Below are 22,864 nucleotides of genomic sequence, written 5' to 3'. Positions count from 1 at the left end.
GAATGTGTGTGTGTGTGTGTGTGTGTCTGGAAGGCAGAGGCAATGTCAGAAAAAAACAGGAAAAAATAGGAACAAATCCTCGTTTTTTTTTTATCTACAGAACTAAGAACAACACCAAGGCAATACAAAACACCATGTCACAAAGACAATGTTGACTTAGCCTGATAACAGTCAGATTTTTTCCGCTTTTCTATGGGAACCTTTCAGTTCCCAGGTGAAGCCTCAAGCATCACAGAGTAAATTCAAATTTGTATAGTAAAATAATTTCGTCTCTGTTTTGGAGCAACAACTGTGACAAAGAAAGTCAGTTCTTACCTGTGTTGTATTTCATGGCTCTGTACCCAGTCTGGTCAACTGCAGTGAGGAAGATAGTGTGGAGGTGCAAGGTACAAAGCACTAAGGGACATAAAAGACTCTTTGGTCAGGACTAGAGGCGGTGGCTTCTTTATACACAGCCGTGTGGGATTAATGTTTAATCCATATGGTCAGAGAGCACCTCTTCTGGGTGTCCAACCAATGCATCATTGTCACACATGACGTCACGTAGTTAATAAACAGGTTCCATGAGCTTGGTCAGCTGGCTGCCTGGTGGTTATTTGCAATAGAATTCCACATTTTTGTAAATTGGAGTCTTGGTCATGAAACGATGTTATGCTAGTTAATGTGAGGTTAAGTTAAATTATACTTTATTGATCCCCGTGGAGGAAATTGCTCCTCTGCATTTGACCCATTCTAACTACTAGGGGCAGTGGGCAACCACTGAGCACCACACAGGGGGGCAGCTTCAGCTCTAAGACCAGCATGTCTTGGTGTGGGAGGAACCCAAATGAACAAGGGGAGAACATGCTAATTCCACACAGAAAGCCCAGTTGTGAAACATGTCTTGGTGTGAGGCAACAGCAAGCCACCGTGCCACTGTCTGTTAGTCATGTAGGTGGCTTAATGTCTGTGTACTGTAGGTGAACCGCAAACTCTGATTATCACAGAATTTGGATCATCATTGTATCATCTGCTTCATTGTCATTTTCCTTACAATGAGTGGGATGGAAGGTTGTTTGATGTGAAGTATTTGTTTTTCACTTTTACTATTGCTTGTACTAGGAAGTAAAATAGCATATTACATTTTTAACCAATTGACCATTTTTATTGGAGTACCAGCACTAAAACACATATTCCAGATTGAACTTCCCACTCTCTAGGCATATGTGAGTTTCAAGGAGGCATTAATGGAAGACAAGGCTGAGGTGTTGCAAACATGAGGCCAGTATGTCTCTCATGTGTGTCGCTCATCTACACTTATTATACTTCCCTCTTCAGGGATTCTGTTTTTTTCCCAAAGCAATTTCATGGTATTTGAGGGGATGTATTTTCGTTGTTCCCTCCTCTAATGGAGTTGGATGGGGTTATGTTTTCTCCCCATTCCGAAAGTTTGTCAAAAAGGTCAAGGGCAAAATCAAGATCAAGGTCTGTCTGTGTTTGCAAAAAAACTTGAAAACGGCTGGGTGGGAATTTAATTATCAGTAGACTGCCTCAAAGACATAAATGAAAGGCCAAGGTCAAGATCAACCGGTGGATTTCCATAAAACTAATCAATAGGCTGCCATGAAAAGATGAACTTTTGTCTTGAAAAGGTCAATCAAGAGCAAGGTCATGACATAATCAGTACACCAGCCAGCAGCATTCTGTTGCTCTATATGTATATACATAAATACATATGTATGCATTATATGTGTGTAGACATTGTTTTACTATTCATTGTGCACTGACATGTGTAGGCTACCTACTACTTGCAAACTCTATCCCATGGAGATTTGTTATTTCACTCCAATTAAATCTTACTTTAGTATATAGACCGCTTACACCAAACATTCGAGAGTAATGAGAAATGTTACAGATTCTAGGATTGTACTGTATGTACTTCTCTAGCCTGGTTCCAGACGAATCTGCCATTGGAAAAAAAGAAATGCCTTTGGCAGATTAGGTCTGGCCCCTCTCAATAGAGATTGGATTTCTCTCCCTCCGAAGTTGTGAGGGACCAATCAGAGCCCAGTATGCAGATATGGGGCGGGTTTATCACCAGAGGCATTTTTTTTAATTGCCCCTCGGTAATGCAGGTTCCACACAGAGATTCCAGAAGATTTCAAACGTATTATTTTTTAATTCAAGAACAATACCTTCTATTTCAGAAGAGAAAGGCTTGGAATCTACATCGATGAACTCATAGGCAGGTTTCTGAACTGTCCATGGCCCGCCAATGAGACGCAGTGCGAGTAGATGGAAATTGAGCCATCTTATGAGCATTAGCGAGGACCAATTAGGCCTATAAGAAGATACGGTTGAAAATGGGTGAAGTGCTTCTTTAATTTACCCCGCTATTCATATTTATTTATATCATCTTTGTTATGAATCTAGTTTAGAATCAACATACTCTTTGCCATTTAAATAGCCTATATTGTTATCCTTTACCTGAAGCTCCTGTGTTATTCACGTATAACGTTGAAAGAGTAGCCACTAGCCATGTTGATAACTTAGACTCTGGCAATTAGCATACTACTTTTCTCATACACTAGTTACTCAGAATAACTAGTGTAAATAATCTAAATTAGGGGTCCGGGACCCCTAGAGGGTACGGGGGGGGGGGGTTCCAAATCCTTGTGTGATTGGAACCTTTTTTTCACGTCAACCACTTGAACCCTGGAATCCATATTCTGAGGGGAACATCAGCCGATCTACAAGCACACGCCGCCGCAGATCTGCCATTTTCGGCAAAGAGGTTTGGTGTAGGAGGAAAAGAGCAGACCAAGTACAGAGTGAAGGTTAAGTTTACTAAGTATTGACGGTTTAAGTGGTTAAATGTCTGAAAATACACTGATGATACTAGTGAAAAGGTTTCATCTGCAACACAATTGTGTTCCATGTCTCATCTCTCTCAGCTAGGGGTGCTTGGACTGAAAAACGTTGAAGGGTACAAACTGAACAGAGAATCTGACTACAGAATGCAATAACAATTACAAACATTTATTGATAAATGATCAAACTTGAATAGTTGTTTTTCACGGAAATATCTTGAATGAATGACAGCAAGTCATGCAACGTCAAAAATATCAATACGTCCACATTCCACCCCGTTCACCTGGCAATTACATAGGCCTATACAGCTGATCATCAGGTTATAAAAGCCATATTAAATGAAGAAACAAGAGGCCACACTGCTCGTAGCCACGATGCAAACAGTATTTTAATGAAAAACAAAACAGTGTTTCAACCAGATTTTTTGCCAACACTCGTAGCCATGATATGATCATGATATACTTCAGCCTCTTGTGTATTATTGCTTATACAGTGCCATGGTAAAATGTACGAAATCTGACTGGGAAATTTAGACATTTCCTAGCAGACTGAGAAATGTCTGCTAGGAAAGGCAAATAATCATGCTGACAACCACCAGAGAACTGATCGTCAGAATGCTCTGAGGTGGTTACTTAGTGCTGGATTGGATGGGCCGAAGGGAGGGGAGGCGCTTGTTTTATTTTAACTACAAATATAGTTTTACATGCATAACTTTTTGCATCACTTGAAAACAAGGCAGGACTGCGACAGTGAGGCTCATGAGAATACATACTATAGTGTGTATACACACAAACACCATTACATCTGACACCATTATGGAAAATGCTGTTGGCATTGGCAGTTACACTGTATGTCATGTCACTTAATATCTCAAGATGCAATCAGGCCAGAAGCTCCAGTCTGTCAGTTTTATGCTGACTACTAGCAAACTGTTAATGAGGAAGATGTTTTATACTATTTTATATGTGTAATTGAAATGTTTCAACCAAAACACTTGCATGACGAAGTAGAGATTCATAAGGAACTTAGCATGTAGCAAAAATAGACATTTTCCATAAGTTAAATCAAAATAGAGTTTACCAACCAGTTGATCCCAATAAGAAACCAGTTGAGAAACAGTATCTTCAGTTTTTTAAACACATTAAAATCTCCTTTGCGATGTTTAATGAGCCAGGTGTAACTGAAGTTCCATGAAGTCTCCTACACTGTTATGTTTGCCTGTCTCATAGACAAAACAATGTGCAATTTTCATAACATGAAAGTGAACCATATTTATTTTGCCAAAAGGCTAGGTGGCTCTCTGCTATTGCATACTTACAGTACTATTTCATCTTACTTAAAGGTAAAGGATGAAGAAAATAATATGAACGAGAAATCTTTTCATTCCAACATTACTCATTTTTCAAGTACCGGTATCTATAGTTTGTTAGCTTTAAAAAACTATTAATACAAAAGGACAAAGTGCATAGATTATAAGCCACACTATGAAAGCTAATGGGCTCATAAATCTGGAAGACATGGCAACAGGCAATAAAACGCACATGATACAAATGATCACTGGTTTGAATCTCCCAACATTTTTGAGAGAAAAAAAACACCATTTCCTTATTTCTTAGGCCCATTTCATAGGCTACTTACCAGACCAACTAGACTTGGACTTTCCCATTACAATGTCCCAAATTTAATAATGAAATCGAATGAAATATTGAGGACATTAAATCCAGCTTTGCTTGCTTTACTTGACATTTCCTCTCGACTTGTGCAGAGGGTCTCTTTCCAGCATCCGTAGCGTCTGTCGGACTCCTTTCTCCACCCGACGGAAGTGTAGCCGTTTCCAAAAGCTTGGCTGCTGCTGACGACCCCACTCCAGGTCCCTCAAGAATACCTGAGGGGTTGAAATGATTTACAACTTTATTGATCTCAAAAGGAGATTGGGAAAGAACAGCAGTTCAAAACTTAACATAAATGCAGCGGAATTCAACAGTGTCCTTAAAGGAGTAGATCACCCCCCAAAAAATCACTCGTTTTCTATCAATTACACACCCCATGAAGCCTTGAATTCATGGAGGTTTCTATCGCATTTTTTGTCACATTTCTAAGCCAATACTTTGATGACCGGCGGAGACTCAAGTCTCCTACCGATTCTCCTATTGACCGATGACCCGGTCATCAAATTATTGGCTCATTAAAAACTCTCCCATGAATGAATGGCTTCATGGGGTGTGTAATTGATAGAAAATAAATCATTATTTGGGTGAACTACTCCTTTAACCTAATATCACTGTGTCACAATAGTCACACAACAATGGACCATAGTGACACATTGTTATTATAGGATCTACAGGGAATCTAAATGCCTAAAGTTGAACATAACCTACATAGAAGAGGAATGATTTCCTCTACCCAATAACTGCTGGCCCACATTGGGAGTATCAGTATCAGCGACAACCCCTCCTCCCATATTCTCATTAGTATGGCAGAAACCAAAGCCGGCATCATTACTTCCAGCCAATACTGGCTGGGATAATCTTCTGAGAGCTTCTGAGGATAACACGGAGTGTTTCCCATAGTGAGAAACCAAAACAAATGTTTGAAAGAGAAGCAAACCATTGGCCCCACTGAGGTGAGTGGCCATGGGTTACACGCTGTATGTACATACTGTATGTGTAACATGCACACCTGGAGCTGCTGCTGTACGCGCTCACGATCCCACGATGAAAAGTTCTTTCTGATCACACTGAGGATGGGGTGCCAGTCCTCTGACAGGTCCTGTCCTTCGGTGACCGAGGCCAGGACCCTGACCCGCCTGCCCGTACCACCCTGTCCCTGGACCTCATTGACGCCGCGAACGTACAGGGACTGTTTCCCCACGTCACTGAGAGGGTTCAGGTACAAGCTGGGCCAGGAAGAATGGAAGAGTACAGCTTAGCAGAATGCCTAACATGTATTAACATGACAGATCCTATTAACACATCCACTGCCAGGCCCGTAGTCCTACGGGCCGTTAAATCCAACCGTTAACTGCCGTTCCCGTAGCCCGTAGTCCCGTAGTTTTCCCATGTTAAATCGTGCAGGTGCAGATTCCGGATTTTTTTTGCACTTCCGGTCTCGAAGTGGGCGGACCGGAAACGAAATAATACTGTTTCCGGTTTTTCTCCCGCCTCCGTTTCCTGTCTAGCGGTCAACTTTGGACGCCATTATCTCTGGCTTGTTGTTTTTCTCACCGCATCCACCATTTTAGCGTTTTCCTCTCGTTCTCCAGAATGCAGTGTCGGATCGCCGCACGGTTTTCAGCGTTTTGTTCGGTCGGGTCCCGTGTTTGTGTCGAACCAAATGAACGCGGATTTTAAACGGATTTAGCGGGGCCTATGACGGAATCAAAAAAACAAAAAAGGTAAGAAATTGCTTGGCACTACGATGGACGTTCTGAGATTAGCCGATGGCAGTCAATGTGTTAAGGAGGGAAGATTTGCTCAATTGATTTTCAGCTCATTCGTCCATTTATACATCTGATTTGATCTACTGTACGACAGTCAACACACCTTGTAAATGCGTTGTGTGGATCAGATTCTGGCTATTAGAAGACAGATACAATGTTGCAGATGAACAAGCATGGCAGATTTTATGTTTTGGTTGATTTTGTCATGGTTTAGTGGCAGATTTACTTTCCTAACCAGAACACGTTGTAGGCGACCCAGTACATATAACAAGATTGTCAGCACTATAAACTGTAGCATTCGATTAGATTTTGGTCAGAACTGGTGAACTTGGACAGAAAGATGGGACAGTGAGATCCAAGTTCAATATGGAAGGAATTGATCTTTAATAGCCATAGTATTGGCGTCATCTGACAGCATTCAGTCATCTGACATAGACATTATGACTGTGCTCTGAGGTGTCATGATTTATACTTGGGTGTTGTGTCTTATACTACGGTGTCCTCACTGATACTGGGGTGTTGTGCTTCATACTGGGGTGTCATGTCTTATACTAGGGTGTCATGTCTTATACTAGGGTGTCATGTCTTACTGCACAGTGTGTATACTGGAGTGTTCCCTGCAGGCGTCCACCAGGCTGAGAGCAGATGAATCTCCGATGTTGTTGTAGGCCACGTTGAGCTCCTGCAGACCTGTGTGCAGATGGAGGCTATCGGCCAGCTCCAAGGCCACCTCGTCCCCCAGGCCTGTGTGCATCAAGGACAGACGCTTCAGCGAGCCGTTCTTTGGAAGGGCCTCCAGCAGGGTCCGGACCCCAGCCTCCGACAGCGGGTTATCACACAGTCTGGAGGAGCAAGGCGGGGTAGTCAGCAATTTTATTCAAACATGTCGATGTTCAAAGTTTGGTTCCAACAAATTGGTACCGTTGAAAGTTAATTGCCATGTTGAGCAACTGGGTTTTGGATAAATATATTTGCATTTATTAAGACGAATACAAGACAAATGCTGGAGACAAAGGCATAAACGTTTTAAATGTATTCTTACTTCCTTAATGGCATTAATTTAACACTGATAATCCATGTCATGTATCGTTTTCATCCATGTAAGGATGAAGACTTTGTGAAGCAGATCGCAACAAATGAATATGATAGAATAAGCCAATAACATTGTAAATCAAATGTACATACAACGAAGGACTTGAACATCAGTTTAGGACAGATTTGTGATGAATATACATAGTGACTTTGCTTTTGGTTAAAAAATAAATGGTCTGTAAAGCTCCTGAAAATAAGGACTGTTCACACAGGATGTCTTAGTTTTTATTTAGCTATGCATATCAGTTTGTTACTTATTATGTCTGGAAGCCTAACCAAACACTGTAAAGGGTGTATATTCAAACAGGGTTTAAATGATATTTGTTATATTTCATTGTTAAATTAAGGGGGTCTCCCCGTCTCTCCAGCTCTTTTCTAAACAGAAAATGTATTTTCAGGTCGGGATATCAATTTCATAGAGTCAGGAAAAAGAAATTTAAGCTGGTCTTTGTGGCGATCTCAACTGGGAAGCTCATGGCTAGCCACCTCATTAGCTGTACGTTCCTGTAAGAGAGGAAGGACTCATCCATAATGCTGGCCAGCTTGGCTGACACAGGCCTGTTAAGCTTTAACTGACCAAATTGATACTTTACTGGTACTTCTTGCAAAGTTAATGTTTATCTTTTCTTTGGTGTGCTTTACCTTCATTAAATTTACTTAAACCCACTCGACAAAAGTATTTGTTTTTGTGTAAATAGAGCAGCCCGCCCTGAGGTCTAATACTGTAAGTCCCATGGCCAGGGCAGATTCACTTTAGGCTGAGCTGTAGATGTTTGGTTGAAGCAACATCAGGAGAATAATGGAGACACTCTTACTGTAGAGATCTAATAGAACTCTTAGAATCTAGAAGCAGATCTCGTAGGAGGATGCACGACTCAGGACCCAGGCTGTTAAACTGGAGACTGAAGCAAACACAAAGGCACACACCATCACATACTCACACACATTCTGGTTATACTGGTTATTAGCAGGCAGAGCAAAGGAAGGCGTCATCCAATGTAGTCAGGCAACATTTACGTGCACACTAATTAACCAGTCTTCTTAACACAATGAATGCCCAGATAATGATTACCCAATAAATGCCATAGTCTACAACAGTCAGGTCATAATTTGGATAAACTTAACACTTCAGTATTTCAGCCTGATCTTTAAATAATTTGACCATGAACCACAATCTTGAAAACATGGCACATTTTAGTGAAAACATTTTTTTTTTACAAATATAAATATATTTAAAAAAAAACATCTGACATGAACCCCACATCTTCCATCTGATGCATTTTTTTTGCATTTCTAACCAGAACACAGAATATGGGTTTGACAAAAGAACAAACAAGTACAGACCAGTACGCCGTCTCAGATGTTATACCTATATTAGTGCAAGACAAGTACTAACACCAAACTTTCCTGGAGGGTAGGCTTTTGTTATCAGGTTGGTAAAGTTATGACCTGATACATGCAGATGCAGTTAATAAAACCACCTGCTTAAAAACATTTACCAGCAATACAATAAGAGGAATTTATACTGCTGCATTTGTGGCTCTGTGAGAGCCATTGTTTTATGGCTCTGACAGAGATTTATCACCTGTATACTTCAGGTCATTGTGACCTTGATGTGTCTGCACAGTGTTTTATCAGGGATAATTACTGTATCTGGATTTGACAAGCACTGAATGGACTGCCGTGAGTTCACCAGTATAGTAAATATGATTCTGGTCTTAAACCAGTTGGAGGTTCCTCAAAGCAGTTTAGCTATATGTAGTAATCATGTAACTCAGAAAGTTAAAACACAATGCCAGTGTTTCTAGAAGTAAATTTGTTTATAGAAGTACATTTGTTTATAGGGTGAGTACATTATGTAGAGTGGTACAAAGAATACTTCATCTACCGTCATGTTAAACATGAGTCGATAGTAATAAATATATAAGACAATATATAAGACAATTTGGCAGAAACGCATCAAGATAGAATATTTCGGCTATGGTCCAAGCCTAATGAATCATAAAAAATGGTGGTGAATCTCATGCAGTATATTTTTATGAGAAGGTCTTCCCTACAAACCACAAGAAATTAGTTTTAAGTTAAAGTTTGTCTCACTTGAGGTTGTGTGCGTGTCTGAAGGCAGGCCATAGCATCTCAAGCGAAGTGTGCGTCAAATGGCAGGATGACAGATCCAGCTCTTCAAGGTGAAAGCTGAACAAAAAGATACCAGAAGCAACTTCTTTTACAATAAATGACAATAAAATGTAATATTCAATATCTCAAACCATTGTAGAAGTTGTATTTTGTTATGCATTTACACATTGTGGCTGTAAAAAAGCAACTCCTACACTCCCCAAGAGGAACTGTTTCGGGAGATTTCCCTTTTTCCAGCCATCAGAAGTTATAAAGAACCGTCCGGTAACTCCAGTAGTTGGTTGAAAGAATATGGATCTTTGTTCTAAAATACTGTAGACTTATTTGGTGGAGCTGTATGACATTCAAGAAACAATTTCAGGACGGGAGACATTAACCAGTCAAAAACAATACAAATACCTGTCAGGCGTACAGGACAACACAGAACTCAGAACAAAGCACTTGAGGGGAGTCATTCGGATGTTGGTGAGATCGATAGTCTGAATGGAGGACAGGACATCGGCGGTGAGTCTGGGGTTCTGGAACTCATACAGCAGAACCAACAGGTCCATCAGTTCCTCAGGTGGCTGTGGTTTGCCCAACTCTGTTGTTCAACAAAAAAACAATGTTTTTTGACAAAATGCTCTTAAAATGGGTTCTAGTAATCTAGAGACGGACAAGACAGAAACAAGTCTCCTTTTTGAGGGCATCACAATAGTAATAATGTATAACTGGAGTGTGCCTTATCTGATCAATAGTAGAAATTATAGATAAGGTGAACAAAAATGCACCTCTACTCTCTCAAATATGTCTTTCAATGGTATTTCTACTTTTGTAGTTAGTATAGTAACATACCCACTTTAAGGCCCACTTTAAGGCCTCAAGGCCCACTTTAAGGCCCACTTTAAGGCCTCATGTTTCATACCGTACATTTGAAACTAGTCCACACAGATGGAGGTTTGGTTCTGAAAACAGCTCTGTGGCACACAGGTGTCTCAACCGGGTGACACAAATGTTTTGAAAACATTTCAAAACGGCAAAAGGCCATCACTTCCCCACACATATTGATGTGTCCAACAGAAACAATGAGAGCTCTGCATCCGTCTTTAACCCTACACACTACCCACCTTCTGAATTCTGCTATGTTTATTATATTTTTACAGTGAGCTTTATCCAACTCCTTTCTGTTTGGCATTAGATGCAGCGGGTGATGCGGGAGTGGATCGTTTGTCCACCATTGTAGAACCTCTTGCTCAACATTTGTGTCTATGTGAACCATAGCACTGTGAATGCACAATACTGCAACTTGATTGGTTCAGGTGTGAATGACCCATGTTGTGAAAACAGTGCTGAAAATAAACTGGTTTTACGATGCAGAATTTGAGGGTATAAACAGTGTATGGGGCTGAATTTCTCACAGACCTCTATGATTACTACTACCTGGGCAAGCCTGTTCCCCAATATCTTTCAAAAGAAGTTACATACTGGCATTTTAATGTGCCACGACAACGACAATAGTAATGTTCAGGGTTCACTTCTGACCTTGAGACCTGTGTTGCATGTCAGCCTTCCTCTCTCGCCTTACTTTCCTGTCGCTACACTGTCCTCTTGCCTCAATAAATGCAGAACAAAATAATCTAATTTTGATACCTCTGATAAGGTGTTTCCTCAGGGCCCGTGTGATCTGAGCCACCGTGGTGCTTTTGATGATGCAGCCCAGTTGCTCGAGGAGGACACGATTCCCATAATGCAAAAGGCCACCCATGAAGATCGGGTACAGCTCAAACGGCTGTCTGTCGTCATGCTGCTGTAGCTGCGGACCATGGACCCCCAGCAGGCTTTGCTCGACCTGATCCAGGACGTCCTCGTTGAAGAGGTCCTCGGTGCGGAACAACTCCGTGGTCATCGTTTTGGCGATGCTGGCCTTGCTGCGGCTGCGGATCTTCTCGTACACACTGGGAAAGAGCTTGAGGAGGTTGAAGATGGCAAAGACACGGAAAGGGATGAACTTGGAGAGGATTAAGATGAGGGCACCGACGTCCTCGCCTGCCTGGCCAACGGCCGTCGTCACCTGCTTGGTGAACTTCTCCAGAGCAGTTTTATTCTCCCCTAAAACCACATAGAGAGCGGCCAGGTACTCCTGCATGGCTGGGACAGCAAAGACGTACCGCCTCTCATCTTTTTCATGCACTTCCCCCGGGAAACCCTTACCACTCTTCACACAAGGCACCAGGAAGAAGTCGAGAACGTCAGTTCGGAACACGGCCAACCGGCGCAGCTCTTCGTCCGTTGTCGTCTTCACTCCCACCCACTGCTCCAGCTCCTCTTCTGTGAAGCAGGTGCGTCTCTTTGTCACGCCGTCGAACGCCAGTTTTCCGACAGTGCGGACCACGTACAGCATCAGAGAAGTCTGCCGCTCGCCCGCCCCTGCCTCGGGCCCCAGCCCCATGCCCAGCACCTCGCCGCCAAAGTTGAGCCTGAGAAAACTGGTGTATATCCCGGTCAGGGTGCGGATCGGCGCTTGGGCGTCCGTAAAATGGAGATGGTGCAAGGTGGCGCAAGTGAGCCAGCAGTAGGATGGGAGGGAGCAGGCCGCAGCCAGCTGGCTTTCCCTCTGGAGGTTGAGGAAGAGGAGCTCTATGAGCTCCTGTCTTCGCGGGCATTCCCCGCCCTTCCGAAGCCGGTTGTTGAAGTAGGCCCGCTGACTCTCTGCGTCGGTGAAGCCACAGATCTGTGTGTAGCGGCTCACGTACTTCGGAGGGATGCGGTCCAACGCAGACAGCCTGGTGGTGACCAGGACACTGGCCTAGGAAATAAGAAGCAAGAACTCAAAAAATGATGTTGAGTGATGTCCTGTTTAAACAGTGGCACGGTCAGACTCTGTGCACTGTACAGTAGCTCTGACCCTGGTTTGATTGATTGAATACTTTGTTAGCAAGATTGAAAAGCACACTGGGTGTTCGAGGGACCGAGTTATTTTATATTCAAACTTATTGATTCTGAACCTTGAATTTCCCTCAAGGTACTAATTAGACTTAAGACGTAAATCTTCAACGTAACTAGTTAACCACATGAACCCTAGCATCCCTATTCTGTGCATGTCATAATAGGCGAACATATGGCAAAATAGTACTGTAGATCTACAAGCTCACTACACTTTACAACGTGACCTTGTAGAACAAAGGCAGGGGATCAAGTACAGGCCCCTGGGGACCCCAGTTAACGAAGTATATAGGCTTTAAGTGGATACGTATTTAGGTGTAAGAAATAAACCTATGTTCAACATAATAACGTATCCATCTACTCATCTTATTTTCAAACAACATGTCATTGGCCTTGATGAGAAGCTGCTTGCTCATGTCCTACCTCAGGCAGGAGGTATTTCCTCAGCAGGTTGACAACCACAGCCTCTGGAGAGAGCATCTCGCTGGGGTCACTGCAAAGCTCTGTGGAGCCGATTCGGAAGTCAAGCTTCAACTTTTCCATCCCATTGAAGAGGAAGAGAACGTCCTTGGCATGATCCCCCTCCCCGCTCAGCAGGGGGGTCCTCTGCAGGTGGAGGTACTTTCTGCCCACCAGGTCCTTTAAGGAAGTCGACCTGTGAGGGATGGGTGTCATGGTCAGTTTGTCCAGCTGGCATCAACACACACCCAAAGAGTGTGAAAACACAACATGTCTGTAGCCTGTTGTATATCAACTCATTTAATAGGATTTCAATAATTGAGCACTCCGCTGTTTGATTGTTATTAAATGTGTAACATATAATATCTCGTATTTTTATGTAAAACATGTGAACCTCTGAAAGAAATGCATTAGCACAGGGGTTCCCAAACTTTTCCATGCCAAGGAACCCCCCCAAATAGCCATAGCCTCTGGCTGTGGTGCCCCCACAGTGAAATCATGGCTCTTAAAATATATATATTGAAAATATCCAATGTACAAGTTCACACCACGTTATATTGCGCGAATTTGCGCCGCATTGTGAGCTTGCAGATCAGCAGCTATTTTCACAATTTACAAAACTTTTGGAAATATTTTAACAATAATAACATGCCCAAAACAGGGTTAGTGGGTAAACTGGCACAATAATGTTATATTAAATGACACAACATGCCCAATTCTCCTCTCCTTTCCAATTGGGCACCTGGCGCCCTCTGGGGGACACAGCCACCACTTGGAAAACCTGTCCATTAGCAGAGAGTGGAAGACATGTTACCGTTTTAGCTGGGAGAGGTCCTCACAGGAAAACGGTACCAGCAACTTGAACTGGGTCAGGGTTCTCCCAGCACACCAGCCCAGAACCAGCTTGCGGACCACCATACTCTTCCCCGTACCCACCGGTCCATACAGCAGTACATTCAGCCCCCTGTTGTCATTCCACTTCTGTGAAAAGTAAATGCGTACCATACCAAGTATGGGATCAGTTAAGGGACACACACACACACACAGTCAGATTGAAAAAGGTGCACTCGTTTTCACCGACGGAGGCGTGCCGTCTGAAGGTGACTTGAGCCACGAGAGGCACCGCCGAGCGAGCTTAGGCGAGCGAGTTGCTGTGCGTTGCGTAGTCTCGGTACCTCTGAGATGTCATTTCTTTTTTTGACGGGTGAAGTCGAAGAAAACAAGCACCACTTTTTCAATCCGACTGGTTTTACACACACACACACACACACACACACACACACACACACACACACACACACACACACACACACACACACACACACACACACACACACACACACACACACACACACACACACACACACACACACACACACACACACACACACACACACACACACACACACGAAAACGAGTTCTCGTTTTCTTCGAATTCACCTCCCGCACTCCCCCACGTTTGTACATATATACAAACAGAAATTAATATTACAAAGAAAGAGAAAAAAAAGGGGGAAGTAAAGAAAGTAGAAGTTAACAGTACTAACAGTACTTCTCCTTCCTGTTATGATAATTTGAGGAGCTGTCTTTCATGGGGGTCTAGTTCACTGAGTTAATTCATTCTCAAAGAAACAAAAGCAGCTTTGGCTCAGAGATATAGTTGTTAAACATGAACCCCTGCTAGCCTACTCGGAAGGATGCTAAAATATAATTGGCTATCTACATTCCTAGTCCTCTCCCTCTAAGGTTTTCTACTAATTGGTCTCGCTAAACAAAAATACTGCAGGGTTCTGCCTGTCACGCTTCAAAAGAAAATGAACCACCCTCCCTTGCAGAGTATGCGAGTGGAGTGGCAGCGGTTTCAAGTCCCTGCTTGCATTCTGTCATCACTCTGCTACCATTCCATTCCAGGTTTTCTAAACCCTGCTCCATCACCACTCACATGTGAGGAAAGCTGCTCTGTGTCCGCTCCATAGAATTAGGTTCCTCACCCGCTTCTTTCTCTCCCTCTCTCTCTCTCTCTCTCTCTCTCTCTCTCTCTCTGGAGAGTGTCAACAGGCCTCATTTTAATTAACATCATTGTACTGTTTCTTTCGCATTTAAGAACCAGTCTTATTATTTACATTTTAATTTCATTGTATTCATCCATTGGTGTTAGGAGTGTCATTATTTCAGCTTCAGATGTATCATTTAGGCCTTACGCTTATTAATACCATATTCACCATTACACCCACCCTTACTATTACTTACTTACTTATTAAGTTACTGTAAGTATTACCCGTACCATCATTTGCTGTATCACTTTCCTGTGTAGCTGCAATACAATGCGTACAGACATATTTGCCGCAAATACTGTCATCATGAGATCAAATTCCATCAAAGATTTTGCTCTTCTGCCTGTCCCAACATGTCTTTTCTATAAACTCTCTTCAGGATTCAAATTCAAAAGTGGAAAAAGCAGCAAAAGCAGCAGATCTACAAGCGTTTTGAGCTTGTGGATCTGCTACTTTCGATGCTTTTGTGAGACGCTGTAGCATGATCAGGTAGGGCATTAACTTACGAAAAAACAAATAGTTAGAACATGGAGACAGGAGGTTTCTGCCCGACAGCGACAATATGACTAACCTGGGTTGGTTCAAAGAGCTGGTCCAGGGTCAGAGCGCGGCTGAGGGGTGTTTCGGTCTGCAGTGGGGAGCGGGGAGCCCCTCTCCTCTCTTCAGGATGTTTCTCCAGGATATAGGGATCCACGTGCAAGCTCTCTGGGCTGAAATGCACACCAAACTGTTTCTCCTCATGGGACAGGTGGCTGAACCACTGCATCAGTTTCCTCTTATGGATCTCTATGGGATCTAGGCAGAGAAATTGAATATTTCACATAATGTAATAGGCTGTATCTTTCTTTCTTTTTTCCTTTATTTATTCAGGGAAACCCATTGAGAGCAAGCTCTCTTTTTCAAGGACGCCCTGATAACAAACATTTGAATCACATTACAATGTCACAACTTTAACAATACAGCAAAAAAGAAATGCAGAAGCATAAAACGATAAAAATAATCGCAAAAGGCGGTGAATCAGACAATACAGTGAGGACATGGATAACAACACAGAGATTTAAAAATCAGATGCAAATAAACAGTGTTACATGAAACAGGTACAGTCACTATGTAGTGTGTCCTCAAGAAGCACCTAGAATGTCTCTATTGAGACCAATCGCACCAGTTTCAGAGAGTCCTGAAGTTTGTTCCATTTGTGTGGAGCATAATACATGAATGCAGTTTTTCCTTGTTCACTGCTCTTACGTGGACTGGTATATCTAATGTGTTTGTGTGAACGTGTTGAGTGACCAGTAACCTTTGGTTCCAAAAGCGAGGTTAGGTATAAAGGAAGTTTACCACACAAGGCCTTATAAATAAATATAATACAATGTTGCTATCTACGAACTGCGAGAGATGGCCAACCCACTTTATCATATAAAATACAGTGATGGGTGATATAATCATCACCAGTAATAAAACGCAAAGCACTGTGGTAGACTGCATCCAGAGGCTTCAGTGTGGAGAGTGAAGCATGCATATACAGTGTATCCCCATAATCAAATACAGACATTACAGATTGAACCTGTATTTGTGTTCAGGTTATACATTTCTTTCTATTCTCTTTAAAATGAATAACATTTGTAAGCAATTTAACATCCAGAAGATCTAAAGTAATAAGCAGTCTCACCACTGCTAATTGCATTTTTAAAGATGTATAATAGACATGTCAGGGTGTAGGAGCCATCGGGTTTGATCTCATCTTAATATATCAAACTTACCTGGTTGAGAAGTACTGGAGCAGAGACTCCTGCAGTAGAAACCAGTAGCTGGGTAGAGAGAGAAGTATACCCTCCTCCATACTTCTCCAAGCTGATTCAGTGGTCTGTGATGTGAAACAAAACATACAGGTTTTAGACATGATCTAAATGCGATATGTGGCTTCTCATATGAACCAAAATGTCCTCTCAGTGATCAATACAGTCTTATATTCCAAGACGTCTTTACAATGTACTCCAACTGCTCTTTTCCAGAGACGACTTAAAAGCACTCAGCTGGAGCAAGTGTCATAAACATTTGCCAAATTACAACAGGGTCATGGGGTCAGAGAGATAACAGTATGAAAACAAAGACCTTAACTTCAAGTACAATCTTGGCACTACATTAATCTCTTTACTAAGCAGTGATGTAGCAGTGTCTGGAGAAGTGGGTATACTCTCATTTTGAAAAGAAAAGGTGGTCCATGTCGTATATTAAAGGAACTGTGTAAAAACAGTTTCAGAAACAGTGACATTTACAGGGAAATTCACATTGGCACAATCACAAAAAAATCCAAATAGAGAGTAGAGACGTAAAAATTAAAGACAAAAGAATAAGATAGACTGCCATGTGTTTAAAAAAGGTATATCATCATTCTACTCATGGGTGGTAGTGACTCAGGAGGAAGGCTGGGGACAGGTTTCCAGTTTGATCACCGGCTCAAGTGTCTTTGAGCAAGAAACTGAAATGTACTAAAGGCAGTTCAAAAGGTGCCAAATATGTTAAGACTCTTGTTTGTTACTGTTCTGTAGGCCATGCCGTTATCTTTTGTCTTAACTTTTAATTTGGCCTCATATCTGTCACTCAAAAATGTTTGCAGAGGCTTAGCGCGTTTGTCAAAAATATTTTTTCTAACACAGTTAACACCCACAAAGTATAACATAGCGACAGCTATATTCAATTGGAGGAAACAATACGAGTCGAGAGAGGAAGTGCTACATGTGGGCAACCACTGTGTGTGTAGTGAGAAAGACGCAGGATGTTTTGACTTTTCTGCTAGACAGAAATGAGAAGAGTCATAGGAGAATGCACAGTTGGTATCGATAGTGTGGCAAATGAGTATTGAAACAGTTTGAAATATTCATAATATGTACCGACATTTTTATATTTGTGAGGACACAAAAACGTATTACTATGTGCATTAGAAGTGAATATACACAATTACCAAAGACATCAGTATAAGAACTATAACTTTGTATAGTCTCCACTAAACCACTGATACCAAGTAAATACTACATCATAACAATTGCCCATTAAACCCAAACCTATTCCCATTGAATTAACAATAACTGCACTTAACATGAGTCTTCCTAATTTGCATACATTTTACAATTTATACTGGAGGTACTACTATACTATATAATATATACTGTATATCATACATCAGTATATCATAGTATACAATACCTTAGTAAAATAACCTACTAATCAGTACTTGAAAGCAGATGTTTAGTGATTAATGAACTGACCTCTGCACTGAATTCATCATCCTGGGTGGCTGAGGACGTCAGGGCCCTGAGGTTGACCTCTGTGAAAAACAACATTCTCAGAGTGTGTTATACATATTTGTTGCTCAAGTCAATTCTCCACCAAGCACAACGTATTTTCGGTATGACTTGGAGAGATGAGACCCTTATTGATCCTGCAGGGGAAATACAGTTGCCAGAGAGTTCTTGTCTTCATGTTTGTATCAAAGTTATATTACTGATGAAGTTCAATGATTCAAAGCCAAAGGTACATTTTTATATGTGAACATTAAAACTTCTGTTCTACTCTATTCAATTTAGACATTTAGCTGACACTCTTATCCAGTGCGAGTTACAAGTGCAAGATCAGCGTAAATGGCATTAATCCTAGTCAACAAACGATAGGGTAAACTGGTCGCACATAAGTAGAGTGTAAAGAAAATGATTTAGTACTACAAAGTATAACAGGTACACATCAAAACTAGCATCTGCCTAAACAATGTGCTATCTAAATAACATTCTGAGCATTTATGGTCACACGAACAGTACCATATGTATGTAAATAACATAACATATGAACAAGTAACAAACATTCATCTGATTCTGCATAGGATATAACTAGCATTACAGTCCAGGAGGACCACTCCCAGGTTATATTTAAAGTTAGGGAAAATGAATGCATCCATCTATTGATTGTATGGGATAATGTAGCCCATCTCCTTGCCAAAAAAAACATTACATTTTCAAGGCACACCCTAAGAGTGAATTAGCAGTCCCGGTGTCTCCTCTGAACCTCACTACAGAAATACAGGAGCATCTTCCTGCTAAGTGTAACCACTCAAGCCCTGTTTTATACTTTGTAGGTGCCACACAGTGAAAATAGTCATCTGCAAGCTCAGTATGCATCAGCAAGCTTGCAATGCATTGTGAGCTTGTAGAGCAGTCTATTTTCACACTTTTTGAAAATATTTGAAACGTTTAATGACAACACAATAAAGCTTGAGAGCTTATTTACATTGTCCTTTCATTCATAGAACAAAATGCAGTCAAATAAGTAAGCATTATTAAAAAAACTGACTTTCACATGTTAAGCGATCACTTTAACTATATGTACCTGTAACACCAAACCCAGAAAGAAAATGGACTCCCAAAAGGGAGCAACAGGTGCTTTATATAATCTGGCGCTAATCAGGGAATTGTTTTGGGAGGAGTCACACCTGAGGCTACATTCACTAACACTAAACATGATACTGTGGGATGTGATGCGAGGGTGCGAACTAGCTGTCACCAACTAGGCTGTATTCATATCTTGATTTACTTGCACGATGGGAGCATTCCCCATGCACCACACCATCATTGATGGAACAAAGAAGAATAAAGTTAATGTTTTGGAATGGCCAAGTCAAAATCCTGACCTTTAATCCAATGAAAACATTGTGGAAAATGTTGTGGAAGGAGCAGTTCATGTGCGGAAAGTGGGAAACCCACCAGTGTTAAGCTTTTCTGTACGGAATTAAAAGTAAGTAGATGGGTCCAAATTCCTCCAAGCCGAGTTGCAGGACTGACCAACTGCAAACGTTTATATTATTTATATTATATTATATTTTTGACAGATCTATTTATTTGGGTCTACTTTTAGTTGTGTGAAAATCTGTTGTTTTAGGCCATATTTATGTAGAAATAATGTAAGCTAAAATCACACTGACAACAAAAGAAACATTGGTTCAAATAAAATCATTCTTCAAGTTTATCATCTGATATAGGCCTAGTATTTACCATACCTTAACGTACTCCAAGATTTCACATAGTGGACAGTAGAGAAAAGCACTGCAGCAGCTTCCCAGCCCAGGGGTGCAAAAGACATCAACCTGTAGTAACACAGAATTAAAAAAATTATAATAACAATGTGCTTGCATATTATGAACCTGTATACTGTGTACCAGTTCACCCAATATTACTCAGTCAGAATTATACCAATCACTGAGTTCATTAATCTAAGATTCAAGATGTCTCTAGCGTAGACAGAGGATCAGAGATCTCCGCCTTTTGGCAGCTGGACAAACCTAAATCCTGTATGAAAGCCTTGTAGAGCCTGGTGTTTTGTTGTTTGCTGCTTGCTATTGTGCTCCCCGCCCAGTATGACAGGCAGGCTGAGTCATTAAACACCAGCATCAGAGTTCTTCTAGAGTCATATTTCCCTTTCCTATTCTATTCGTGTTCTTCTTTTCTTAACCTGTATTATATTTTATACCCAGTATCATATTGTGTTGTTATATAGTCTGCAGAGGATGTCACCAACATTTTGCTGCTTGTACTTATACAGTATGAGTGAGTGACACACCTCTTTGAATCTTTAATCTCTTTGAATCTTTCCCAAATCCATGCACCAGCTCCCCTTCGGCACAATACATGTTCAGAACAGCAATTTAACAGGAGTAATTTCCATGCATCAGTACACATTCATACAAGTTCCAAACATTTTCTTGCCAGCAGGCATGTTGCTCCAGTCTTGTCAACCGCCTTCACCAGTGCCCTTTAGGTGCTGTCAAGGACTCCCACTCATGTATAGTTAGCCCCCTACTGTATGTTGTCAGACAACATGTTTTAAATTACCAATATTTTTTTAACAAAGACCACTAATGTTGGCATTGTTTTTTAATGTATGTTCGAAATAAACTACTAATTTATTCATTCAGAATTCAATAGTAGCCTACTTTTATTCATTAACATGCAATGCAAACTAACTAATCATAGTGACAGTCCTACCCACTCAGCAATAGGCTCTATACACAGCAGCCATATTATCACTTCCTTCACAGGTGTTACCAATGATACTAATGAAGGCTCTGTTCCATTTAGTGTAGCACAGTGTTTCTCAAACCTTTTAATTTCCACGACCCCCATAACTCTGAGAGTGTACAAATGGAACCAAATGGACCCGTAAGGTCCATTTGGTTCCATTTGTACACTCTCAGAGTTACACACCGTAAGGGGACATTTGGACCCCCCTCAAGAAACCATGAGGGTCTCTGGACCCCAATTTTAGAGCTGGTGTAGCAGAGTGTTTCCAGTGAGCAAAATATGCACAATAACAGCACCCTGACTCTGTTTGACCAGAATGGAATAGAGCCTTCATTAGTATCATTGGGAACACCTGTGAATTTCTTCGGTGGTCATTTTCACAGATCAATGCATGGATTTTAGCACAACACAAGTAAAGCCATTTCACCGCAGTTTAGTTTCGGCGAATACCAAAACACTTCAGCTTCGTTTTTTGTCCTTTTAGATACTTGACCAGAACTTGCAGCTATAACTTAACGAGCATTATTTTACTATAAATGCACATATCTATAGGAGGACCCCGCTGCTGCTACTGACATCTGGGGGCTTATTCTAGCTAGAGTTCCTACTAGCCCTGAAACATGACTGTCATATACCTGTATATTGTGACAGACGAGCGTTATGTGAACCATGGCTAAAGAGTTCCATAATAACGATTATCTTACTTTCTGACGACAATTAATTGCCAAATTCGTTGGATAGTCTATCGTTTATTTATCGATACTTTAGTTGAGTCTATGTCATGAAATGTAAAACGTTACAGATGACGACACATCCTCTATAAGCTCGCCATAGAATGGCTGATATTCCATACATTGCTTTGTCAACCAGCATTCTACGAGTCGATTGCGGTAACGTGAACCCCTGGTAAAAGTGCTGCTATGTTCCACTATGTACAATGTACATTCACTGATCGTATGTTTTAGAATTAGAAGCTGCGCCAAGCCGGGGCAACAGTTACAGCCACAACAGTTAACATTTGTTTCATAATTATAATGTAGCGGATTGCTTACCAACGTATTCCGAAGCAGCTTTACCGTTTGCGTCGGTTCCTTATGTCAGAGGCAGCGCAGCTGCTGAAGTTGACTTGACACTGTCACTGACAGCTACTGGAGTTGGCTTGAGCCGCTTGACACTGACAGTGACATTGAATTTGAAAGATCAGTGATTTTCCGACATCAAAGCTACACGTTCGTCAAGTCGTGAGAAAGCATGCGTTTAACTTCCGGTCAGTGGACTTCAAAATAAGAGCTGAGTTGACTGCTTGATGTGCTGCTACAGCAGGGGTCTTCAACGTTTTCAGGCCAAGGACCCCCTAGCTGAGAGAGAGAGATGAAGCAGGGACCCCCTCTATATTGTATAAAATTGTGTTTCAGATAAACGTTTGCTGCTCTTTTTTCCCTCTACACCTATAACTCTATACCAAAAATAGCCTATCTAAGCTCACTCTCGCGTTGTGAGCTTGTAGATCTGCTATTTTTGGCTAAAGTTCTCCTCAGAGAAGGGATGCTTGAGTTCAAGTGGTTAATGTAAAAAAAAATAATCATATCACAAAGATTTGGTGGACCCCCTGTAGTAACTCTGAGGACCCCCTAGAGGTCCCGGACCCCCTGTTGAAGACCCCTGTGCTACAGCCTCAGGTTGTTAAAGGACAACTTCACCCATTTTCAACGTATCTTCATATAATTGGTCCTCAGTCACTCATGCTTATGATAAAATGGTACCATTTTTGTCTATTCACTGTGTGTCTCAGAGGAGGGTTGTGGAAAGTTCAGAAACCCGCCTACCAGTGACATCATCGGTAGACA

At 41.5% G+C, this 22,864-nt stretch overlaps 1 protein-coding gene across 2 annotated transcripts; it reads right to left on the bottom strand.

The window, feature by feature from the left end:
* Positions 1-3,210: 3,210 nt before the first annotated feature.
* nlrx1 (NLR family member X1) lies at positions 3,211-22,223 on the bottom strand. Of its 2 annotated transcripts, none has more exons than XM_084064894.1 (14): positions 22,070-22,223; positions 19,997-20,083; positions 18,219-18,277; positions 16,713-16,816; positions 15,524-15,747; positions 13,713-13,879; positions 12,863-13,094; positions 11,147-12,302; positions 9,917-10,100; positions 9,479-9,574; positions 8,197-8,283; positions 6,880-7,131; positions 5,530-5,746; positions 3,211-4,735 (listed from the first exon to the last, which is right to left on the bottom strand). In XM_084064894.1, exons 3-14 carry the CDS (start codon positions 18,236-18,238, stop codon positions 4,586-4,588), a joined length of 2,889 nt encoding a protein of 962 aa, XP_083921020.1. In that variant the 5' UTR covers positions 18,239-18,277; positions 19,997-20,083; positions 22,070-22,223; the 3' UTR covers positions 3,211-4,585. The 2 variants fall into 2 exon arrangements, with proteins under 2 accessions (XP_083921020.1, XP_083921021.1); XM_084064895.1 differs by having other exon boundaries at positions 18,219-18,275; positions 19,997-20,084; positions 22,083-22,140.
* Positions 22,224-22,864: the final 641 nt, after the last annotated feature.

Source organism: Gymnoscopelus microlampas (genome assembly GCF_963454915.1).
Source record: "Gymnoscopelus microlampas genome assembly, chromosome: 8".
Taxonomy (NCBI): domain Eukaryota; kingdom Metazoa; phylum Chordata; class Actinopteri; order Myctophiformes; family Myctophidae; genus Gymnoscopelus; species Gymnoscopelus microlampas.
This window is presented reverse-complemented; position numbering and strand designations above follow the sequence as displayed.

Coding starts and splice junctions, on each gene's coding strand:
- nlrx1 (XM_084064894.1), bottom strand. CDS start 18,238: ATGATGAATTCAGTGCAGAG. Junction 12,303..12,862: donor GGAAATACCTCCTGCCTGAG/GTAGGACATGAG, acceptor CTTATTTCCTAG/GCCAGTGTCCTGGTCACCAC. Junction 10,101..11,146: donor GAGGAAACACCTTATCAGAG/GTATCAAAATTA, acceptor GTTGAACAACAG/AGTTGGGCAAACCACAGCCA.